The 22,971-nt window shown below is 47.9% G+C and overlaps 1 protein-coding gene and 1 long non-coding RNA gene across 6 annotated transcripts; both read right to left on the bottom strand.

Moving 5' to 3' along the window:
- Positions 1–1,013: 1,013 nt before the first annotated feature.
- On the bottom strand, positions 1,014–5,569 carry LOC149911657 (uncharacterized). Its single transcript, XR_016463062.1, has 2 exons — positions 3,284–5,569; positions 1,014–2,728 (listed from the first exon to the last, which is right to left on the bottom strand). It is a non-coding gene; the product is annotated as an uncharacterized LOC149911657 (long non-coding RNA).
- Position 5,570: 1 nt separating this feature from the next.
- LOC149911656 (coiled-coil domain-containing protein 138-like) lies at positions 5,571–22,091 on the bottom strand. 5 transcript variants are annotated; one of them, XR_016463046.1, is made up of 15 exons: positions 20,650–22,091; positions 20,102–20,203; positions 19,009–19,867; positions 17,807–18,270; positions 16,671–16,843; positions 16,139–16,198; positions 15,815–15,913; positions 15,039–15,098; positions 14,728–14,826; positions 14,307–14,381; positions 14,117–14,227; positions 13,220–13,360; positions 12,294–12,410; positions 8,493–8,572; positions 5,571–7,754 (listed from the first exon to the last, which is right to left on the bottom strand). XR_016463046.1 is itself a non-coding variant. In XM_090133454.1 (14 exons), the coding sequence occupies exons 5-14, from the start codon at positions 16,797–16,799 to the stop codon at positions 8,558–8,560; spliced, it is 906 nt and encodes a 301-aa protein (XP_089989580.1). In that variant the 5' UTR covers positions 16,800–16,843; positions 17,807–18,270; positions 19,009–19,867; positions 20,102–20,203; positions 20,650–22,091; the 3' UTR covers positions 5,571–8,557. The 5 variants fall into 5 exon arrangements, 3 of the variants coding, with proteins under 3 accessions (XP_089989580.1, XP_089989579.1, XP_089989578.1); XR_016463047.1 differs by having other exon boundaries at positions 8,501–8,572; XM_090133454.1 differs by having other exon boundaries at positions 5,571–8,572.
- Between the last annotated feature and the right edge of the window lie 880 nt (positions 22,092–22,971).

Raw genomic sequence — 22,971 nt, 5'->3', positions numbered from 1 at the left:
GTTATTTTATGCAAAATCTTGTTCAGGAGCAATAAGGAGATGTTCGAATTGCTTCAACTCCACGAACCGATCCGAGCACAACAGAAGAACACGGACCCGGTTCTTCCATCCGTACGGCACTCGTGCCGCCCTGCAGACGCGGGTCAGTGCAGCACGTGTCAGCGCGACAGCTGCTGTGCATCACTGCCCGAATCGCCGCAGCGCTGCTGGCAGTTACCGGCAGACACAAGCCGTTCCACTCCTCAGTACCAGCACAGACTTCATCGTAACGTGACCGTGCACATAACAGACGGCGGTGAGAGCCAATGAGAGGGCCGGATGGGGCACGGCTGGCCAATAGGAGAGCCGGAGGGGTGGGGTGTGCGGGCCGCGATGCCGGGTTGGAGCCGGGGCCCGCCTGGTACCGCGGTGCCGCCCGGTGAGCGCAGCTCCTCGAGGCCCGTGCACTCGCACGCATCCCTGTGTGCGTGTAAATGTGAGCAGTACCACGCGGCCGCATGCAAAGACCTCAGTGCACACGGCCGTGTTCAGGGCTACCCGTGTAAAGCTCACAGAGTGACGTCAGGCTGCAGCTCAGCAGCTGTCACCTACATCAATGCTCTCAGCTCCCTGGGGTCACCCGAGCTGAGAACTGACACTGCCCTGATGGTGCAGCCTCCCAAAACCCTGGATTGCAACCGCTCTTCCTCTCCTAACCCCAGAGCTGTGCAGTCACCACCGTCTGTGACACCAAAATGCATCCTCAGACACACTGTGGATCTTGCCCCTCAGTCCCCAGCCCTCAGAATGCCTTGCATGCTGACCTCTACCTCTGTGTGCTCCAGCACCCAATAGAAGAGACTCCAGGACTAAACACTGCTCACCTCTGCATGTCTCCAGGTCAGGACAACCCTATTGAGCCAGCTTTTCAATTAACTTGGCCCTTCGCACATCCTTCTGCCACCAACCACCCCAAGGCTATCCCTCTCCTTGCCCTTGTTGGAAATATACGAATAATTTATCAGGACAGTATCTCTGATAAAGCAGATTTTATTTGCAATTGCAATGGCGGGCTTCTTGCAAGCAGGAGAGTGCCCAGAAAAACAGCGTTACATCCTTTATGCCCTATTATTCAATGCTTATCTCTTTCTCCCCTGGTTCCTCATTGGCTGAGTACTTCAGGTTCACAATTTTCCTAATGCTCAACTAAACATATGGATACTGGATAAACATAAATTGCTGCTAGCTAAGCATATATCGCTAATTAGTTAACTTCTCACACTTGCTCACTCAACACTTGGTCACTGTTTCTGCACATCTGCTCGTCCTTGCATAGAGATAAGCTTGGAAGGAGGACAGGGGGGAGTATCTTGATGCCTGCCTGTTGCATCCCAACCTACCCACAGAGCAAGGCAAGCCAGTCTTGTGTGGAGGCCCTGCCTGCTTTGATGTTTGTTAAGTTTGTTTTTCTTTTGCTGAGGGTCTCTTATCCAAACAGAACAGCCCTACAATATGCTTTCTAGTCCATAATACTATATCTATACTATTTGGAACATTTAAAAACTATTGCAGTTTTGCAAGCAAAAATTAATCACACAATTCAGCAATTATATTTCCAAAGCATGTTACTAACAATACGGTATTTCTACTTTTTTACATCAGCTATTTCTAAGGACAAGTTGCAAAATACAAATACATTGTGCTCTACTTCTTCAGATCAATTCCCCCTTTTTCACATCTAATGCAGAAACAACATTCCATTCCTACACACCCACAAACACACAGCTACCCCAGCTCTGTACCCTGTTCCTGCAGCAGGACAAGTCTTCAAACCCCGCAGCTGCTCCGAGGCTTCAGGAGCTCGGCATGTGCCCGGTGCCCAGAGACACCGCCCAGCTCCGAGGAGCTGCAGCCCCGCACCCCTGCAGTGAGCCGAGTAACCACGGCTCCGAGAGCTGCTGCCACCTACAGCTGCTGCCACGGCACGGCCACGGTGTCTCGAAGCTGGGCCGCCACCTGCTCCCTGCTCCCTGCTCCCTGCCCGGTGGGTGTGCTTCCTTCGTGCGACTGAAGCAAACCGCAGCGAGTCCAATCTGTTTAACTCCAAAAAGAGCAATTCCAATATCCCTCCAAAGCCACAGGAGAGCTTTGATCCCGCTGGGGGACAGGGCAAGGGCTTTTGCCCTGGGCCAGCTGCTAAATCATAGGTATTATTTCACATCCTTATTACTGTTTCGCGTTGAGGACCAGCGGAGCTCCCAGCGCCAGCATCCATACATGCATCCACCCATCCCTTTATAAAAAGAAAACGAATCACAGCACTCACCGGGCACCTCCGGAGGCTGGGACCAGGACGGGAGCGTCGGTGCCGGGGCCGCTCTCCCGGGACACCCAGGGACAGCCGGAGCCCAGCGTCGGACACGGCCCCTCGCAGGGAGAGAGCAGCGCGGCGGCAGCGAGGACCGGGGCTGCAGCTCCGCGCTTTCCGTGCCTTCGCGGAGGCTCCCAGAGCTCAGCCTAATATTACACAGTGGGCAGACATCGCGGCGGACGGGCCGGAGAAGTGCAAGCGGGGCGCGGCGGGGGGGAGCGCTGCCATCCCCGGCACCGACCGAAGACGAGCGGGGGCACAAAGTCAACCCCGCACACGTCGTGCGGAGCGGGATCCTCGCTACGAGGAGAGGGGAGAAACAAAACGGCACACTGCCAACATACGCGAAGAGCGGATCGGCTGCGGGATGCGAAAGCCCTGGGAAAGGAGAGAAGCGGGAGAAAGGGGAGAACGCAGGGAGCGATGGGGAAAGGGGCGACCGGGGCAGGGGCGCGCAGCACCCCTCCCGCCGGGGCTGCCCCGCTCGGCGCAGTGGGGAAGGGAACCCGGGGGGACGGCGGAGCGGAGCGGCTCTTCGTCTGCCGCTGCCGGGGACGGGAAGAAGCGCGGCGCGCAGCGCGGGACGGGCTGAGCCGCTCCGCCGCTCCCGGCTCCGCCGCCGTTACGTAAAGCCCCGAGAGGCGCCCGGCGACGGGCACGGCGCGCCGTCGCTCTCCCGAACGCCGCCAAATCTCCGCACCGCGGCACCCCGCAACTTCCTCGCTGCTCCCCGCAGCTCCGGAGCCGCCCTCCCCTCGCGCCACCGGGGCTCCCGCTCCAACTTCCCGGCCCGCCCAGCCGCGCACCCACCCGCCGCATCGCGCTGCCGCCGCGCGGCCCAATGGGGCGGCCGCAGGGAGCGGAGCGGAGCGCCGAGCTCCAGCGGCGTCGGCCGGAGGAGCGGCGGGAGGTGGGCCCAACCCCCCGTCCTACCTCTGCTGAGAGGGGGAGGGAAAAAGCACAGCAGAAGGGGCCGCGCCGGCTTCGGAAAGTCCGCGTGGGACCGCGCGTGCGTCCGCCGTGCTGGCAGGAAGCGGCTCGTCGGGGGCGGGTGTGTGGGGCGCGCGTGGCTGCGTGCCGAGAGCAAACTTTCCCCGCACGGACGCCTCCGAGTGCTGGAGGGGCGCCTCCTGGGGGTGAGGGCGGCGCAAAGGCACCGACGTCGCCTCACGCGGTGCGAGGCCCCGAAGTCAGAGCGGAAAGCGGCGGAGCGCCGCGGGGCTGCGGCGCGCTGAGAGCCCGGCGCGGCGGGAGGGCCCGCGCAGCGCATCTCGCTGGGAGCGGAGCGCTGCGGGGATCCGCCCGGCACCGCTGCCCTCCCGGCCCCCCAGCGCTCGCGGTGCGATGTGACACTGAGCAACGGTGACAGCCGGCGGCTGGTGGGTGCGTGTCGAGCACCGCTCCTGCGCTTTTAGGACCTTGCCGTCCCCCAGACTCGCACGTTCCTGCCTGGAACATCTCTCTCCCCCCGCCTCTCTCCCTAAATACATCCCCCTTATGGCACAGCTGTCGCTTTTACTAATTGTTTGTGGGATTCAATTTTTTCCCGAAGTCTTATTTCCCCTGAGAAGATGAATTAGAAACGATTATGAATTATAAACGATTTCCAAGACGAATTAATAAAAACAGAAGCACTAATTGGGCAATACATTTCAATACATGTGCCTGTCCAGCCCCGTATTTCTCTGAGAGCAGCCAGCTTCTCTATTCCCCAGAAAAGCAGCAGGGTGGTAGGCAAAGAACGGGATGGGGAAACTTCAGCACGTGCACAAAGGTGTGGTGGGAGGGCAGAGCTCACTGCTGCCCACGCTGTTCTCAGCTCTGGGGGCAGGCGGGCACCTCGCTCCTTCATGCCCACAGAACACGCTTGAGCCCTAACCCAATTAGTGCCCAGCTAATTGCCTCTGTGTCAGGCAGCTGTTGAGGGACAAAGCACGGCTTTCCCTCGCTCCTGCCCCAGTGCTTTGTCGGTGAGCACTCATGCAGGATGCTGCCTTTAGACAGTATTGTATTTTCTACCTATTATTTTTGAAATTTCACGTGTATAGCCTAATTTTAAGCAGTTATTAAATAACTGTATTAAAGGCCGCAGTATTAAATAAGCAGTTATTGCTTGGGGGGGGGGAAGAAAAATTCCCCTAGAACATGAAGTGTGTTATGGGAACCTGAATGAGTCCAGCCTCTTAGGCTGTTTTAAAAATTAGGCTATACACGTGAAATTTCAAAAATAATAGGTAGAAAATACAATAACCGTATAAATTCATAACCGAATAAATTCATAACCGTATTTTCTGGAACTAAGGGCTCAGCTCAGGAAAGCCTTTTAGGCCATGCTTGATTTTCAGTGCGGTTTGTGTCTCACTCATAACAAAAACATTGAAGTGCTCTCACCTTAAGAAGACCCGGCGTGGGGCTGTGAGGTCCTCTCCAATTTAGGCACCTTTAGTGCCCCTGCATTTACTGACCCCTCGGGCACCCTGCCTTTCCAAGGGCCTCACCCACATCCCACAGCTCTCTCCTGGGTCTCCCTGCTCCTCACCTCCATATAAGATGCAGCAATATTTTTCCTTGTCTTAGTACAGAAAGGCAGGTGTGTAGGTGTTTCTTTGCACCAGAGTCTAATGCAGCATCCACACACAATGTCTGCTCAGCCAGACCTCTCACTTATCCTTCTCTCCCTCCTCAACCCTTCCGTGTTTGTTATCTTGATGGTGGGTCTCTGTGCTCCTCTCATGCCTGCGGGCTCCTTGCTGCTCAAGCACTTCCTGCCATATTTCATGTCTTCCCCGAGCCTCTTCCCAACTGGCATTGAATAGAGTGCAGCAAAGACAATACAGAGGTCACCTGCTTGACACAGAAGTGTTCCTTCTCCCTCACAAGTTGGACTGTACTTCAGTCTAGTCTCAATATGTCACTTTTCAAGAGATGCATCCCAAACACATCAACATACCAGCACATCGTATTTGATCAAAGGCAGCTGAATTTTGCAAGACAACTGAAGTCAACACAAGCTGTGGTTCAGTGTTTTACAATCCTGCTGCTGTCCATAACAGCTGAGATTTCTCCCCAGGGTCAAAGCACCATTGTTTTCAGTGCATGCAGGGTTCCGTCTGGATAGCTTTAAGGGGAAAGGACTGAAAGGATATTCACCCATTCCCCAAATTATATTTGAAGTTCCCAGTTACTATTATTTATGAAGCAGTCTCCAATGCCTTTTTTTTTTTTTTTTTTTTTGTACAAAGTTTTCCTATGAAAAATTCATTTATACAGCACAGAATGTGTCTACAAATAATAGACACTCCAGTTCACCTGCCTCATTTCTACAGACGAGGCAAGCTCTACTTACGGCACTGTGGAGAAAATTAACAACACAGCATTATTGGTGCACATCACCCCTATGGCACAACGTGGTGGATAGCACCACTTGCCCAATCATTCGTCTGTAGCAGTGTCATAGAGGAGAGTTTCCCGTTGTGCTAGAGGACAAAGAGTGCACCTCTGGACCTCAATAGGTGCATTGGCTCAGCGTATCTCCAGATGAATCCTCAGTGTCAAAAAGCAGCTGCCAAAATCACCATTATTTCAAGTTTGGTCATCAAGGTGTCCAGGATGAGATATTGGGCTGCTTCAAGGCGACCAAGGAATTTGCTTAGAGCAAAGCTGAATTTATGTGCAGGAAGGAAATGCTTACTTGACCACCTCCATCCTTTTGGGCTGTTGCTAAGCTGTTCTACTAAGTCTTCATTTTACACAGCATTGAAAAAGTCCTGAAGTTCAGCGTTGGCATTGTCGTCGCTCATCCTCATAAAGGTGGCAAACTCAGAGGCATCAGAGCCAGAGGCAGTGAAAGCCAGATTGCCTTATGCTAAGGCTTATGCTAAGGCAACCTCCATCGAGGACCAAAGGCAGCCTCGAGGTGCTCAGCAGGCGGCTCACACTCAGCTGCTTTGCCATGCAGAGCTCCTCCAGCCTGTGTTCCCAGCCCAGCGGGAAGTGCAGCACAAAGCGGGCAGCATTTGGGCACAGTGCTGCCAAGTCCATGGCAGAGCTTCTGCTGGCAGCCCAGGAGCAGGCCAGCAGGACTTCTTGTCTGCAGGCAGCCAGGGAAAGCTGCTCCTGAATTTTCCCTTTTTTTCCGCTGGAATCCAGCCACGTGAGAGGTGAATGCTCTCTTCTTGCACTGCTTTTTCCTTTCTTTATTTTTTGAATACAATGCAATGTATAATGCAATGCAGGCCAGAAGAGACAGCTGCCTCTTACGTGGCGCTTGGGGTAGCTCAGTGAGGAAGTGCTGATGGAGTCCAGCTGTGAGGTCCTCAGCTTGGAGTCACGTCCTGCCAGGAGGGGCCACGGCACACATGGCTTACTCTCAACAGCTCAGAAATTAAGAGCAGCTCAGTGGCAGCTTCTGGCCCTACATCAAATCTCTAAGAGGAGGAAATACTGCATCCATTGCTGACACTTAGCAGAGGTCTTTTGATTAAGAAGCTTTGGACAGAACAAAGAAGTCTCTCCATAGAGGAGCACCCCCAGAAGCACACAGTATGGATGTGCTGGGAGCCCGTCCTCCTGCTCTTGCAGCGGGCAGCTGGGGATTGCACCCGGATGGCTTTTGCTCTGTGGCTTTAACAGCGGCTCAAAGGGTCCCCAGTAGTTCAGGTTTGAAGGAATGGCAATATGAATTGACATTTTGACTTGCTTGTTGTACGGAAGTTGTATGGAAATAAAGTGACCCATCATAAATCAGCTTTAGATTGCAGGACAAAATATCAATTTGCCTTGGTGAAATCTATTCTCCTTAAAAAGTCAAGTCAGCTCACCGAGAGAGAAAAAAGGGCCAGAAGACAAATGCTGCAGGACTTCAACAATCCACAGGGAGTTTGTTTTCACACTGTGCTGGGAATGCTTGCCAGCACCTTGCCACTGCGTTGTTGCGGCCGCAAATCCCACCAGTGACAAAAACACAAAATCTGAACAAAGCAGCACTGAAAGAAAGCTGTGGCCACGACAGATTTTTTAAAACAAAGCACTCAAGCCTCTGAAATCTTATGAATCATCAGCTGTGCATGTTAATTGTGCAGGCAATGCAGAGTTAATCCGCAGATTGCTTGCTTGACATAAGCTTTTCCTTACAGGCAGATTAACTTGGACTGGATCAAATTGACTGAGAGCCCTCGGCCACCCCATCACTGCATAAAGACGTTGTTCATAGAAACATCTCCCAGTCTGGAGACCACCAAAGCATAGAAGAAACACAAGCTAGTAAGCTCTCTGCATAGGGTAGAAGATGGAAATCAGCATTGCTCTGCGCAATTCTGATTGTTCTGGTGTAAACAGGATCCCCAGGGATCCCCAGGATTCCAATCTTCTCCTTTTTGAGAGATGTTTAAGATTCAATTCAAACCTGTGGCAAATAGAAAGTGTTTGTGCTCATGTCCAGTCCCTGGGAAAACAGTGATGATTTTGTCATTGATGTCAATTAGAGAACAATTACTGCAGGACTCAATGGGCTGGGTAAGCAACAGGTTCTTCAATCATTTTGTACATGGCCATTAACAGCTGTAATTTCTGCACTTTTGCCTGTGTTTTATGTCTATGTTTTTGCTCATAAGTCTCTCCCCCTCTCTATCAAACTCAACTGCATCTCTATTTCACTACTGCAGGAAAGGGCCGCTTTCCACATAGCCATAGCTAATTAGCAGTGGAAGAGCAATCAATTTTCCTTCCACACAGTAGTAAAGCAATACATTCTCATGTCATTCTATATTTCTGCTGGAGAAGCCTTACTGACACCACAGGTAGGACCACAGGGGTAGAGAAAGCTGAGTCAGGAGAGATCGATGGGGGCTTAAAGTGGGGTGGGAATTGCAGCACGTAACGTTGAACTAAAAACCAGTGCTCTGAAAACAGCTCAGAAGCGCTGATATTCAGATGGCCCTCTGACTTGTTTGCCCTCACCCGCTGTAGTGATTTCAGTGCCTTCGCTTGTTGTTAGTTCTTTGGGACCCTGGGACAAAGGATCTCACATGAAGTCTCCAGCAGAGAAGCCTGAAGAGGACTGCCTCATTTGCATCAGCTCTTGAAGAGTTTCAGTTCCCCAGTTTCAAACCCTCCTTTTGAGGGGTCACTTTTCCATACTTACATACACACCTCCTGGAAGGATACGTATACACTGCTGCCTCCATTGGGCTGTGATACACTTTCCCATTAGTTATCAGACCCCTGCAAATACAGAATCACAGAATCACAGAATCATAGGGGTTGGAAGGGACCTCTAGAGATCATCGAGTCCAACCCCCCTGCCAAAGCAGGATCCCTACACCAGGTCGCACAGGTAGGCGTCCAGGCGGGTCTTGAATATCTCCAGAGGAGGAGACTCCACAACCTCCCTGGGCAGCCTGTTCCAGTGCTCCGTCACCTCACCTAAAGAAGTTCTTGCGCACATTGGTGCGGAACTTCCTATGCTCCAGCTTCTGGCCATTTCCCCTTGTCCTGTCTCCGCACACTGCTGAAAAGAGTCTGGCCTCGCCACTCTGCCCCCCACACCTTAGATATTTATAGACCTGGATCAGGTCCCCTCTCAGTCTTCTCTTCTCAAGGCTAAACAGGCCCAGCTCACTCAGCCTTTCCTCATAGGAGAGACGCTCCAGGCCCTTCACCATCTTTGTGGCCCTCCGCTGGACTCTTTCCAAGAGATCCCTGTCTTTTTTGTACTGGGGAGCCCAGAACTGGACACAGTACTCCAGATGAGGCCTTACCAGGGCAGAGTAGAGGGGGAGGATCACCTCCCTCGACCTGCTGGCCACGCTCTTTTTAATGCACCCCAGAATGCCATTGGCCTTTTTGGCCACAAGGGCACACTGCTGGCTCATGGCCAACCTGTCGTCCACCAGGACACCCAGGTCCCTCTCTGCAGAGCTCCTCTCCAGCAGCTCATCCCCCATCCTGTACCGGTGCATGCAATTATTCCTCCCTAGATGCAAGACTCTACACTTGCTTTTGTTAAACCTCATCCGGTTTCTTTCTGCCTAGCTCTCCAGCCTGTCCAGTTCTCGCTGAATGGCAGCACAGCCTTCAGGCGTGTCAGCCAATCCTCCCAACTCCGTATCATCAGCAAACTTGCTGAGGGTGGCCACTACCCCCTCATCAAGGTCATTGAGAAGATGTTGAACAGGACTGGACCCAGCACCGACCCCTGGGGAACACCGCTGGTTACAGGTCTCCAACCAGACTCTGCACCGCCAACGACAACCCTCTGCGCTCTGCCAGTCAGCCAGTTCTCAACCCACCTCACTGTCCACTCATCTATCCACACTTCCTCAGCTTTGTTATAAGGATGTCATGGGAGACAGTATCAAATGCCTTGCTGAAATCAAGGTAGACCACATCCACTGCTCTCCCCCATCCACCCAGCCAGAGACAACATCATAGAAGGCTACCAGGTTGGTCAAGCACGACCTCGCCCTGGTGAACCCATGCTGACTACTCCTGATAACCTCCTTTTCTTCCAGTTGTCTGGAATGGCATCCAGCACAAGCTGCTCCATCACCTTTCCAGGGACAGAGGTGAGGCTGACTGGCCTATAATTGCCTGGATCTTCCTTCTTGCCCTTTTTGAAGACCGGAGTGACGTTGGCTATCCTCCCGTCCTCAGGCACCTCCCCCGTTCTCCTCTCAAAGATGACAGAGAGCGGTTCAGCAATCACCTCTGCCAGCTCCCTCAGCACCCGTGGATGCATCCCATCGGGTCCCATGGATTTGTGAACATTGGTGTTGCCCAGGCGCTCTCGGACCACCTCTTCCCTGACTAAAGGGAAGTCTTCCATTACCCAGACCCTTTCACTAACCTCCAGGGTCTCGGATTCCCGAGGGGGAGCTTTTTCACTGAAGACAGAAGCAAAGAAGGCATTCAGTACCTCCGCCTTCTCAGCATCCCCCGTTACCAGAACACCCCCATCACTAATCAGGGGAGCCACATTCTCCCTAGTCTTCCTTTTACTGTTAACGTACTTAAAAAAAGCCTTTCTTATTATCCTTTATCACCTTTGCCAGGTTCAGTTCCAGGCGGGCTTTAGCCTTCCTCGTCGCATCCCTGAAGGCCCTGTTTTCTTGCAAATGCATGTGGAGATGTCACTCTGAAAAGCTACTCTTTGTGCATTAAGCAACTCCTTTGTTCTTACTCTGGCAACCACCATACACTGTAGCTTATTCTAGAACTGGAGCAAGTATGCTTGCTTGGCTGTTGCTCATTTCACCTATGGTATGGAACTTCTAGGCAATGGCATAATGTACAGACAGTACTTGCAGAGCCCAGAGAGACCTGACTTCCTGCTGGAGCCCAAAGGGAGGCTTTGCAGCACAGATCGCTCTCAGCTGGTTCCATCCTGTACTGCATTCCTAGGGCTGGCAATGGAAAAGTGCAAACCCCAAGGATGCATATTCCAAAATGCAACCAAGTTAAGTTACCAGTTCACCAAAGTAAGCTTTTCCCCCCTTTTCCCATTTAATTCTCCAGTCTCCTGTATACCTATCACTTTCGCATGTGTGATCTGGGTGTGGAATTATGCTGTGAATGGTTTCTCTGAATACATGTTCACTTCATGTTCAGTTGCAAACTGACTGCACTTGCGCCCAATTTTTGATTTGAACAAATTGATTGCACCTCAAGTTCGCTGGGTCACAAACCCATGCAGGAGGGAGCGAGCTCCTCTTGGCCACCAACCACAGCTCTCCCGTATCATCACCCAGACGGGTTTCTCCTTGCTCCATTCCGACAACTGGGGTGGCACTGGCATCATGATCACGTTCCAACGCTGAGTCGGTCGTGACCAGCCCCATGGACCAGCTCCAGCTGCACTGGATGCACCTGGCCAGGTGACTGCAGCCTTTCCCACTCCTACAGCCTCTTCCTGCAAACCTCACAGCTAAACACCAGCACAGCTCCCTGCCGGCCCAGCTGCCAAAAGGACGTGGGGGCTCACATATATCTTCAAATATCTTCAGCAAGTCCCGACATCATTTCTGCCACTGTTGTGTCCTGTATCAAACAGTGTGCACGTTGAGTGTAAATATGAAAACACATGAAGCTCCCATCTACTCTGTTCCCCTAGGGATTACGTGTGAAATAGCAAATGGTTCGATCGTGTATCACAACAGAACCTGCTTGCGTTACAAAAGCAACAGAACGCCATTAGCACAGGGCCTTATCAACACCAACTGCACAAAGAGACCGAGGAGAGAGGGCCCATGATATGCTGATGTTATTTGAGCTGCCTCTGGTTGCAGAGGAAACCCCGGTTCAATCAGTGCTACCTGTGCTGTCCTGTGCAGGTTCCTGAAGTCATGAGCTGCAAAAGCATTCACAGATCTAAACGTGAACGTTAAGAACTCCGTTCGGGTAAGGCACAGTAATTCAAATTGTCATCGTAATCTGTGCAGAAATATTATTTCAGAATCAAACTTTCCAGTGTGATCATTTAAAACAGCTTCTCCTTGTCAAGAGAAACAACAGGGAGTTCAGAGGGACATTCAGCAGAGAACAAAGCCAAAGTCCCCATGCTGCTTTGCCGCATTTTGTCATCAATTTCAGTCAATCTCGCACAGAAAGTAAACAAAAATGTATTTCCTTTCCTAACGCCCAAGTCTGCTAAGCACATTTATAAAAATGTATTTCCTGAGATGCTTGGACACTATTGCAACAGCAATCGCCTGTATGTATGTAAAATATGTATGTAAAAATATGTTTTGATACACAGTGCAAAAATCAATAAAATGATCTCAGAAAGTTCAGTTTATGAGAAGTGGGTTTTTTTGCCCAACTTTTCCATTTCTCTGTTACAAATTGATGTTTAGCAAAGACAGCCAGGTTTCTGTCATACATACACCCTGAAAATATCCACTTTCTATGTGTATTAAAAATACCCGAATAACTGCAGAGAATTTACCTTAATATCATTCTCTAGCTGTCTTACACACCAGTATATCAGCCTAATCAGGGGCATGTGTAGTTTAGGATTCACAAACGGCATCCACTGCAGCTGCTCCGCAGCCATAGGCAGCAGCTGTAAAAACACACAAAGGCAAACTTACATGCAGAATGTCAGCTTAGCGTGTGAGCAGGCTACAAGTGACAGCAAGCCTCCAAAAACCAAACCCCAGCAAACCAAACCAAAACCTCATATTACTCCCGGAGTTTGTCAGATTGCACGTGCAAGCACTCACTGGTCACGGCCTGTAGAGGTAAAGAATTCCCTCCTTAGACAGATTTTAAATTACACAGGTTTGCATGCAAAGCAGAGATATGGCGTGTGAGCTCAACTATCAAGGCCAGTACCAGTGCTACAAACCCTTCACAGAACAAAGGAAAGCAGTAAAAGCAGAACTCCAGAATACCACATTGATTTCCAAGCCTTGTTATCCCCAGAGAGATGGAAGGAAGGGCTTTCAGTAGAGCATAGCATCATCTGTTATCAGTCATTAACTGAAACTCTGACATCCAATGTAGACATTAAAATATTTTGAACTAGGTGCGAGCATCTCTGTAGGAAAACATGAATTCTGTACAGTGTTACACACAAAATACAAGATAAATCACCAGCTGGCAAAAGCCAGCCACTGGTAATAAAAGGCAAGTTGAGACTGAACACAACTCTTTTCCCTCAAAATGATGGCTCTGTTTTATAAGTGACAACTCAGCCATTCCATCTGACTGCTGGGATTCATACTGACTTAGTAACTGTCGTTCTGCTTTTGTTACTCTATCCGAGGTCTATACAAAACAGGCTGACCTTTTCTACTCTCACAATAAAATCAGTCGATATATACGTGACTCTGAAAACACATGAACCAGAGCAAACTCAAGTCCCTTTACCTCCTGGATGTAGGTTCTTTCGCTAGACTGAGGTTTCTGACCGTCCTTTCTTTCTTGTCTCTGGAGTTTGCTAAGGTGCTCATCTGAGATCCAATCCATAAGAACAGTCAGGAGCCCATAAACTTCAGAGTTCGGTGGTAGCTGTAACACATTCACATCATCAGCTATTTCAGCTTTCAACTTGACGACCTTCTAAACCAAACAGTAGCAGACGGACATGCCTGCCAGAGCACGTTAGTTCTGACAAATTATGCATCATTTAACGGAAAAGGAGACAAAGCTCAGGACAGAAGTTACCGGCAGCCCGTGGAAGACATTATCTCTGAGGAAGCAGTAATCTGGAACAGGCCGTGCCTGCTCTGTTGGGCCTTGTATCTAGGGCTTGAGAAGTCCCCGCTGGCTGCGGGAGAAATACGGGCAGCTCCTTGTTAAAAAGGAGTCTGCAGACAGCTCCCACTTGGTACAGGTGACCACGCCATCACCTGCACGGACTTGTCTTTGTGTCAAGGGCCAGCAGGGAGTTCTCATGTGAACTTGTTTAGTTAGTAGAGATCTTCTCTTGTAAGCAAACTAGACCGCAGCTTGGATGACCACAAAGGAGGAGGATGAGCAGAATCTAATTTTGACAGATGAGAGAGAAGGTGAGAGGAAAACACAGCAAACAAATAAAAAGTAGATACATACACAACATAAAATTCAGAAGACAATTTTAGCAGCAAGCTTTACTCTTTCCATTTACTGCCTGCTTCCCCCAAATAGACTCTATTCTTTCTGTAACCTAATACCTATTAGAATGTAAAAAAGTAGCAGCTACGTTTTCGTATTTCAACAGGTATACAGAGCATGTTCCAATGCCAAAAGGCTTTTGAGTGAATTTTTCACCTTCCCAGTTCTTACCTTATCCCCTTTTGATGCTGCCCTCACTTCTTCCTGCACAAAAGGTGTCGTCTGTTGTGCCACTTCACGGGTATCCTTATACATCTCTGCCATTATAAACTGATGTTTCCACTACAACAAAAAAGAACCATGAATTCTATTTTACTTCTTACCTACGAAGGAAGCATGCACAGATAAGAAAAAACCTTACTTCCAGACAGCTGAAATGAGCTTCTCCTGTCCTTATTTGTTCATTCAAGTACTTCTGAACAATCTCATCATTTAACTGAAAGAATTGAAAAAGACTCAAACATCAGTGAATGGAAAACACTTTTTTTTTTTGTAAACAACACTCTGAAATCCTTTGACAGAGCTCCTGAGCAGCAAAGTGATTTAATAAACAACAGTTCTATTCTTTCTCTTCTTTTCATAAAGAAGAAACATAAAAGAACACACTCAAAAAAATGCCTAAAGAATTCAGAAACAGAGAGGGTGAGAATAATTTTATGCAATCACACCATTCCTGTCTCGGACAAACCAAATCATCAATTTTGAAAACATCCTGTTCAGACAAGTAGCGGCGCTAACTCAAACTTGGAAAGTTACTGATGGTAGGAAATAATTCCTCTTGCCTGTTTTCTCAAGGATTCATTTGCTTCTTTGAGGTCGTCCCGACATTTGGAGATCTCCCTCAGTGACGTTTCTAGTGTTTTCACTCCTGCATCCTTCTGCTGTGGAAATATCACATTTCAAACATGATTAACCAGAGTATTCTAGAAACAACTACAATTTTAGTATTAAAACAATCCAACAAACTTCCATTTCCACATCTCAAGTACTTTAAAGAGAGAAGCATAAAAGCTGGCAAACACATAGTGGCTTCAGATAGCAAACACCAAGCGAAATGGCACGTAAGGCAATAAGCATCCTTAAATTACCGCACCTCTTTTAGTTTATCCAGGCAGGCCTCTCGCTCCCTTAGAACATCTTCTCGTTCTTGGAGCTGGAAAAATCAAGGGAAAAAAGATGAAGTAGCTCCAAAACCTATTCCATTTTCACTTCATCCTGACTTTGCCTGCATATGGGGTTTCGTTTTTATTTATGACTTTACACAACAGCTGACTAGTTGGAAATGTGCTAATGGCCATCTATGCTCAGCTCCCTCTCACACTAACACAAATGACTTTGACTTGTGGCAGCACTGCCTGGCATCCTGAAACACAGGAAGCAACTCCAACTGGCTGTTCATGTAGAAACAAAAGACCTTTAAAAGTCAGCATTTACTTCCAGAACTACTGGTTAATGCAAATACCTGCCAGGAGAAACAGAGTCTGATGCCCTGAACTCTAGATTGCTATTTGGTTTCTTCAGTTAGTGCGAAGAATCCCTGGTAAAGATCCATTTCCCTGTCAGCATTTAGGTCAGCTTCAGCAGTCGAGTGAGTGGAAAGTTTTAACTCTGTGTTAATGTGAACTGCTGCCTCAGCTTGACATTAAGAACAGAGACAGTACTGCTTTCATCAGCAGTCCTGAAAACAACTGAAGCTACTGAGTAACCATGGGAGCAGATGCACCCAAAAAAGGGTCAGAAAGTAATTTCATGCATTCATGCAATTCCTGTCTTGGAAAACCATCAATTTTGCAAACATCCTATTCAGACAATTAACACTGTTTACTCAGACTGATACAGTTACTGATGGTAGGAAATAATTCCTCTTGCCTGTTTTCTCAAGGATTCATTTGCTTCTCTGAGATCGTCCCGACATTTGGAGATCTCCCTCAGTGACGTTTCTAGCGCTTGCACTTCTGCATCCTTCTGCTGTGGAAATATCACATTTCAAACATGATTAACCGGAGTATTCTAGAAACAACTACAAGCTAAGTGGCATTTCAGTATTCAAATAACTTCCAATGAATTTCCATTTCCACGTTTCAAGTACTTTAAAGAGAGAAGCATTAAGGCTGTCAAGCTCATCATGGCTTCAGATAGCAAACACCAAGTGAAATGGCACGTAAGGCAATAAGCATCCTTAAACTACCACACCTCTTTTAGTTTATCCAGGCAGGCTTCTCGCTCCCTTAGAGCTGCTTCTCTTTCCAGGAGCTGGAAAAATCAAGGGAAAAAGTTGAAATGGCTCCCAAAGCTGTTTGATTTTCACTTAATCCCGATTTTGTCCTGCAGATGGGGTTTTGCTTTCATTTATGGTGTTACACTATGGGTGACCAAAGTGACTGCTATTCCCTTGAAGTAGTATCATTCCATAAAATAAACCGTTTCTCTTTAAAATCTCTCCCTGAAATCTATTAATCCTTACCTACACGGTAGGAGGAATTTTACTAGCCAAAGCTGTTTCCAGGTTTGGATACAGCTGTAACTCCTTACTCTCCCTGAGAAACCTAAGATCTGTGCCTCACTTCCAGTGTTAGAAAAGACCTGAGGCACAGTGAAAGGAGTCAGATGGTGTTTCCCCCTGCATGTTTTATTTGTTACAAAGTGAAAATAGTCATGTAGTAGAGGTTTGAGAATAATTCTCTGCATTTAGTGACAAAAACTTTTGTAAAGACTTCATTCTTACTTTCATGTTTTGAATTTTAACTTCTGTCTGAGTGCCTTCAGCACTGCTGCCAGTGCCCCGGGGAGATGCAGAAAGATCCTGCAGAAGTTGTCCTGTATTTTTCTCACCAGGAGTTGGTTGAGGTTCCATAGCAGTAGCACTTTCACTTTCCAATTCAGTCCCGCCTGTGACACCTACCGCAAAGAACAAAAATTTGTGGAAAACAGATGATGAGGTAGCTTAATATGGAGACAATTTTTGGCACCTACATTGTAAATTTTCCTAATGATATCCAGAACATCTTAAAGTAAGGCTAGAACTTTTCAAATAGCACCATTATTTAAGAGTGGCATGGGAACTGCAAATCTGTAAGGCTTGGTTTCCCCGCAAAAAAAAGCAACACAAAAATCAACTTGGACTACTGAATAACTTCAAGCGTTTGAAATTCCAGAAGACAGTAATAAACAGCAACTAAAGAGGACTTGTTTCAAATTACTCATGGGAAATCTGTGCTTTTTACTAACTAATCTCAACCTATTACCAGGGTAGCTGCTACTGAAACTTTCACTGTTCAAGAAGTCATCTTTTAGTTCCATGCTCCTGAGACAACCGGAATACTGCTCAGTCTTTGAAATGTAACAGACACATATATAATATAAATATCATATATATTAATATATTTACAGGGTATATAATAATCCACCTGAACGACGGATAGTAGGCTGACTTTAGGTTGACTTTGCAAGTTAGGATTCTTACTGGAACAAGAGTTTTCATCACTTGCTTTATTTTGGACTAGGCATACAGAACAGCTATAGAAAAAGCAGTTTTCAAGTAATTCTGAGTGGTCTTTGGAGCATCTACTTGTTCAAGTTTAAAGGAAAATTGTTGAAGAGATGCTTTTGTATTAGCTTTGCTTGGATTCTGGCAGGCAACACGCTAGGAGGCAGTGGATTCGTTTCTCACCATTCCAGTCCCACTGACCTTCCATTGTAGCAAAGCCAGATCCAAAATTCTCTTGTGCAGTATTACGGCTGGCTTTGAAACTTGCAGCACATTCAGTTAATGGGGGGCCACGTGTTTCCCATGGAGCTGGATTTGGGCTTTGGCACAAAACACAGTTCTTTGCAGTTGCTTTCTCTGGAATAACAACTTACCTGTTAAGGGAGCTTCCTGAAGATTTTGTGCTCGCTGAGAACCATCAGAACCATCTGTTCCACGGCTTTTAGCAGGCCATCGATGAGATGACACACTCACACTGGAGTTATTACATTTAATTTCCTGAATTTCATTCTGTTAAAGACAGTGTTTCAATTAAGAGAACATAAAGGTATTCCATAGGTATTTGAAGAAAACCTAAGGAATGATCCCTACGCTCTTGCTTTTAAACCTCAAGTGTCTTTACGACACAGGAGCACCATTCCAAGCTTGTCTCCAGAGGTATTTTCTTCTCTGCCTCCTGAACACGGAGCACAGCATCTTGCAATTTATTGCATGAGCGGTACAGTGCAACAAGTCTGATGTTAAGTTAGACGTCATCAGGTCTTGCACAGAGTTCAGCTTGAGTCACATAAAAGAGCTCATTCCAGCCATCTTCAACTTTATATTCTTGTAACTTCTCCTATTAAACATGAAGACAACATAATTAATTTTTTTCCTGCATCAGTCTTTTCAACATCCACATTACCTGACAGTTTGCTCACCTCCACTACACAGACTACAGACTTGCTGGAATTACTCCAACATCTTAGAAACGAGATAACAGGGGAAAAAACTTCAGTGTGCCTCTTGTAGATGCTAAGTTAAGACTGTCAGGCTGTTTGAGACAGAGACAGCACACCTTGTTACAGAATAGCTGCTCCAAATAGGACAACAGAAAACCAACAGAAGCCTCTAAGAACCTCCGTGTCCCTGCAGCTGTGCTACATAAAACTAAGTGCCAAAGTGACACTGCATAACTGAAAGCATTTACACAGTCGTTGAGAATGACAGCACTTCCTACATTCTGCATTTTTAAACTCAAAAAAACAAAAAGCAGCTTAGTCGCAATAGACACATCAAGTACTGCCTATCTAAACTCAACTTCTTGGATATTATTGCTGACACAGTTTCCCCACATTTTTGAACGCGTCAATCTTCAAACGCGTGGGAAAGCCCAGAGCTGCAATTTTCATGCAAGCTAAACCAAAACATCAGACAGCAAAGAAATTAACATGTAATAGATTTAAGATTCCTGATGCTAAACTAATTTAGCCAAGGAAATACGCTGAGAGATGACTAGATGACATGCCAGAAGCACCCAGTCAGATACGGAAAGTTTCTTCAAGGCACAGAGCAGAGATGAGAAGCTGGAATTTACCTTCAATCTGAGAGCAGCAGCATTCCCAGGGAGCAGCCTGGCAGCTTTCTCCACCCAGTATTTTGCTCTTCCATCACTGATGTCTTTATTGCAGAATAGCTCCGCAATCTTCAGCACCAGATCTTTCTGTATATTGGGTTCAGCTCCAGAGAACGCTAGTTTTCCCCATGCACAAGCAAGACAAAAAAGGTTACTGGGACCTTGATCTTGCAATCCGGATAGAACGAAAATGGGAAAAGAAAATAGGAAAGAAAATGATGGCCATTCAACGGACCCAAATATTCCAACTACAACTCTCAGTAAATACTTTCTGAATTCACTCTGAAAAGGCCACCGCTAGATTATAGCACTCAGATAACTGCTGGAATTCAGAAGAGACTGAGGAAGAATGCCAAAACCAGATCCTCTTCCTCTACATCTGCTTACTGCTGTATGTAGGCAGCTGGACTATGACTTCTCGTCTAACTCAATATGGTGACTTATGGAAAAAAAGAAGAAGTACATCATCAAGGGCAAGAGCGCTTCACTCTGTTGGCAACAGGACTTTCCAGCACACCCTCCCCCTGCCCAAAGCCTGAACAAAGGAATTTTGATCGAGACGTTCACATGTATGCACTTGCCTAATCAGCACTTTATTTGCCCTGCACCTCTCTACCTCTGAAACAAAACCACCACCAGCAACAAACAAACAGTGCCACTGAAAAACACCCTCGGTCGAGTCTTCCAGTTGCAACTAGATTACCATCATCCCTGCGAGGCAATTCCACTGCAGGCACAGACCCTTAGTCCAAAGGGCAACAGTAAGACTATCACAGCAGCTACCACAAGGATCAAGTCAGGACACAAAAGAAAAAATCAACTGGAAAAAAAAAAATAATTAAAAACTGATGCCAATTCTACCAAAAAAAGAATCCTTTCTTAAGTACGTCATAGACAGATGTGGCAATAAAAAATGTACATCATACAATTTAATTTGTCCACAAACAACACATTTTCTCTCTGAGCTTAAGGAATGCACAGCACAGATGCATTTTAAAAGTCCATTTACAAAGGAAGAAAGCTGGACGTGACTGGGGGTCACTGGAGCACTTACCTTGTAACACCCAACAGCTTTTTCTGTCTCGTCCTGATTTGTCCAAGAAACCTGTGTGCTCTGGGATCTCTCTCTTGGACACTGAGATAAGTAGATATATATCTACAGAGCAAGAAAACCCAGAAAGATCAATACTCTCAATAATACAAGTCCCCCCACACCGTGTAGCTAAAGCTAAAGGGAATTTAATCTGTCAAATGGAGAGCAGGGCTACATTTCTTTCTAGATACTTGACCTAGACCCTAATGTGAGAAACATTATTTTTACACGTACCAGAGCTACTTATTTGCCAGCAAGTACTGACGTTCATTAAAAAAGCAGCAGCTCACAGAACGAGATGCATCATATGATGAAATAAAAGCCACTTCAACTCCATGAATTCTTTGGTGCCACATAACTAATGCAGTTGCTCTTTTAGAAGGATTTCGGTGGCACCCAATCCTTTCCATCCAGAAATGGCATGATCGTGATCTTGATTTCTCTACTTCAACTAGCTTTTCTATTACACTTTCGAGAACAGATCAACCACGTACATCAACACGTATTACCTTTTAGCAAGTTCATATTCTTTTATTTCAAAATACAGCTTAGCACAGATGAATCCTTTCAATGATTTCTGAATGGAAAAAGAAAACAAACATGACAGGCACATTTCAGACGTACACTTCTTTTAAAGTAACCGAACAGGGAGAGCACTCTTCTTAGCAACGCATAACACTGCTAACAGTTAATTACCATTACTTCTTGTATTCAAGCCTCTGTTTCTGAAAGAGACGGGATTAAGAAAGGAATCTTGTTTCCAATCACGGGCAGAGGCTACCGAAGGAAAACTGAGGCGACTAGCAAAGCAAGCGACCGATCTTTATACTTGGTACATTTCACAAACACTTCTGACCAAAGAAATTAGGAGAATGGGTCCGCTACAGTTGAGCTTTTTGTTATTGCTGCTGTTGCAACGTAACAGTGTTGCAGGAGAAAACAAATCCTACAAACTGAGTGAAGATGTTACCCCAGCTCCTCCTGCTCATGCTTCTGCCATCTTCCCCTCCTGCCGGCTCTGCCATCTGCTTTGCTTTTTGTACTTTCACTTTTGTTTCCTCCTTCTACCCCTCCATAGATACCTTTGGAGACTTACGTTTCACCTTTCACTCACGCAGTGTGTGTTGTGAAGGGGCTGAAAACATCAGAAATAGACTACTGCATCCAAAAAGCAGATTCTACCTGCATGAAGGAGCTAGAGAACTAGTAAGTCACAAGCAAAAACTTCACGTCAGACGTAAACTAAGTAACGTGAAACAAGTCTCTGTAGTCTAGATACGCCTGAATTTCATCTCCAACCCTCTTCCCACCCCCAAATAGGGAGGGGGGGGGGGAAGTTATTCACGCAAGTCTCCTGAGCTTCAGTCTGTATTCTGAAGTAAAACAAGGACACTCTGACATACGCCAGAGCATATCATGCTTGATGCGTGACCATGCTTGACATCTCCTTGTAAACAGGGTTAAAAAGAAACTTCATCAGACATGTTGGCAGCCTTGAAAGGCCCTCCCTTCCAAAATCAACACAAGATAACCAGTAACTATTTCCACCACTGACTGTGCTAGACATGAGTTGTAAGCATCACTGCAAGGATGAAACCAAACCGCAGAACTTGACCTCGAGCACAACAAGAAGAGAGGCGATGGTTTTTGTTGAGCCCAACAGGAATCTCAGAACGGTTAAAGAGCATCTCTGAATTTGGCAGCGGTACGCTCCACACTGCATAGTCTAAACAGCACCCAAGTCAGCTCAACAAAGCCACAGGAGAACTTTGTTGCTGTTGGAAAAGCTCAACATGAAGATGCACGCTGCCTCGCACTAAGACCCTGCTGCAGAACGGCAGCCCGCGTGCATTCACGCTCTGCAACACACTGCCGAATCTGCTGCCTCTGCAATAAAACCCACTCACAGCAGCAGGGCAGCACCTTTGGGGATTAAATAGCTCCCACTAACTGCACTGGTTGGCTCTCTACGATCTGTGCACCGTTTCCAGATCGCAGGGAATCATCTGGCTGCCAGGGACAGCAGCAAAACTCTACTGGCCCAGCTCTCCCTCTCTTTTTCCTGACCTTCCACAGCGCTGCCACACAGACAGGAATATCAACCACGCAGCATGTGAAAGAAAACCAGAAGTTAGGAACACCTGTCCCCTATTTGGGCTCTTCAGTTCCACAAAACCGGAGGGATCTGTACGGACTCACAGTGCTGGGCTCCTCGTAAATCTGCCGAGGGCTCACCGGTTTCAAGAGCGCACAGCCCTGGCAAACCATCTTCCCAGCAAGTCAGCTCCGTGCCCTCCCACACAGCCGCTTCCCTCAGCTTCCACTCCCCCTGCCATCCGGCCTCCCACGCACCGGGCCAGGCCACGGCCACCCCTCAGGCCCGGCACCCGCGGGAGGAGCGAGGGGGCGGGATGGGCAGGGAGCAGCCCCCATCGTGACCCGGGGGAGGCTGCAGGAGCTCCACTGGCGGTCCCGGCCAGGCCCACAGCACTCACCTCTCTCGGAGAAGAGGCGGCGGACCGCACAAAGGCAACGTACCGCTCCACCTCGGGCTTCGTGCGCCGTGCCATGGCACCGAACCCGGCCCTCCGGCCAGCACTTGTCGTCGGTAGAGCGCTGGCCTCGCCACGGGAAAGAGGAAGCGGCGGGAAGCCAGCAGTCGCGCGTCGTGCACGTTCCTGCTCAGCACTCGGCCAAACACCTCTGCCGAGTGCTCCGTGGGTTCTGAGCACTGCGCCGCGTGACCTCACAGTCAGGTGGGGAGCCTTGCTCACAAGGGAACTCGGCTGCAATGTCTGTCACCCGACTAAGCCTGTTGCCGGGGGTCTGGG

The sequence above is a fragment of the Phasianus colchicus genome, unplaced genomic scaffold (genome assembly GCF_987193195.1).
Source record: "Phasianus colchicus unplaced genomic scaffold, bPhaCol1.hap1.1 HAP1_SCAFFOLD_62, whole genome shotgun sequence".
NCBI lineage: Eukaryota > Metazoa > Chordata > Aves > Galliformes > Phasianidae > Phasianus > Phasianus colchicus.
Note: the sequence above shows the minus strand (reverse complement) of the source record. Positions and strands in the feature narration are given on the sequence as shown.

What these genes read in the sequence shown, in the direction of transcription:
- LOC149911656 (XM_090133452.1), bottom strand. Translation starts at nt 16,799, where the DNA reads ATGGAACCTCAACCAACTCCTGGTGAGAAAAATACAGGACAACTTCTG. An exon ending in ATGAATCCTTGAGAAAACAG is followed by an intron (nt 15,099 to 15,814) that starts GCAAGAGGAATT and finishes TGATTTTTCCAG; the next exon opens with CTCCAAGAACGAGAAGATGT. An exon ending in AAAGAACCTACATCCAGGAG is followed by an intron (nt 12,411 to 13,219) that starts GTAAAGGGACTT and finishes GTGTTTTTACAG; the next exon opens with CTGCTGCCTATGGCTGCGGA.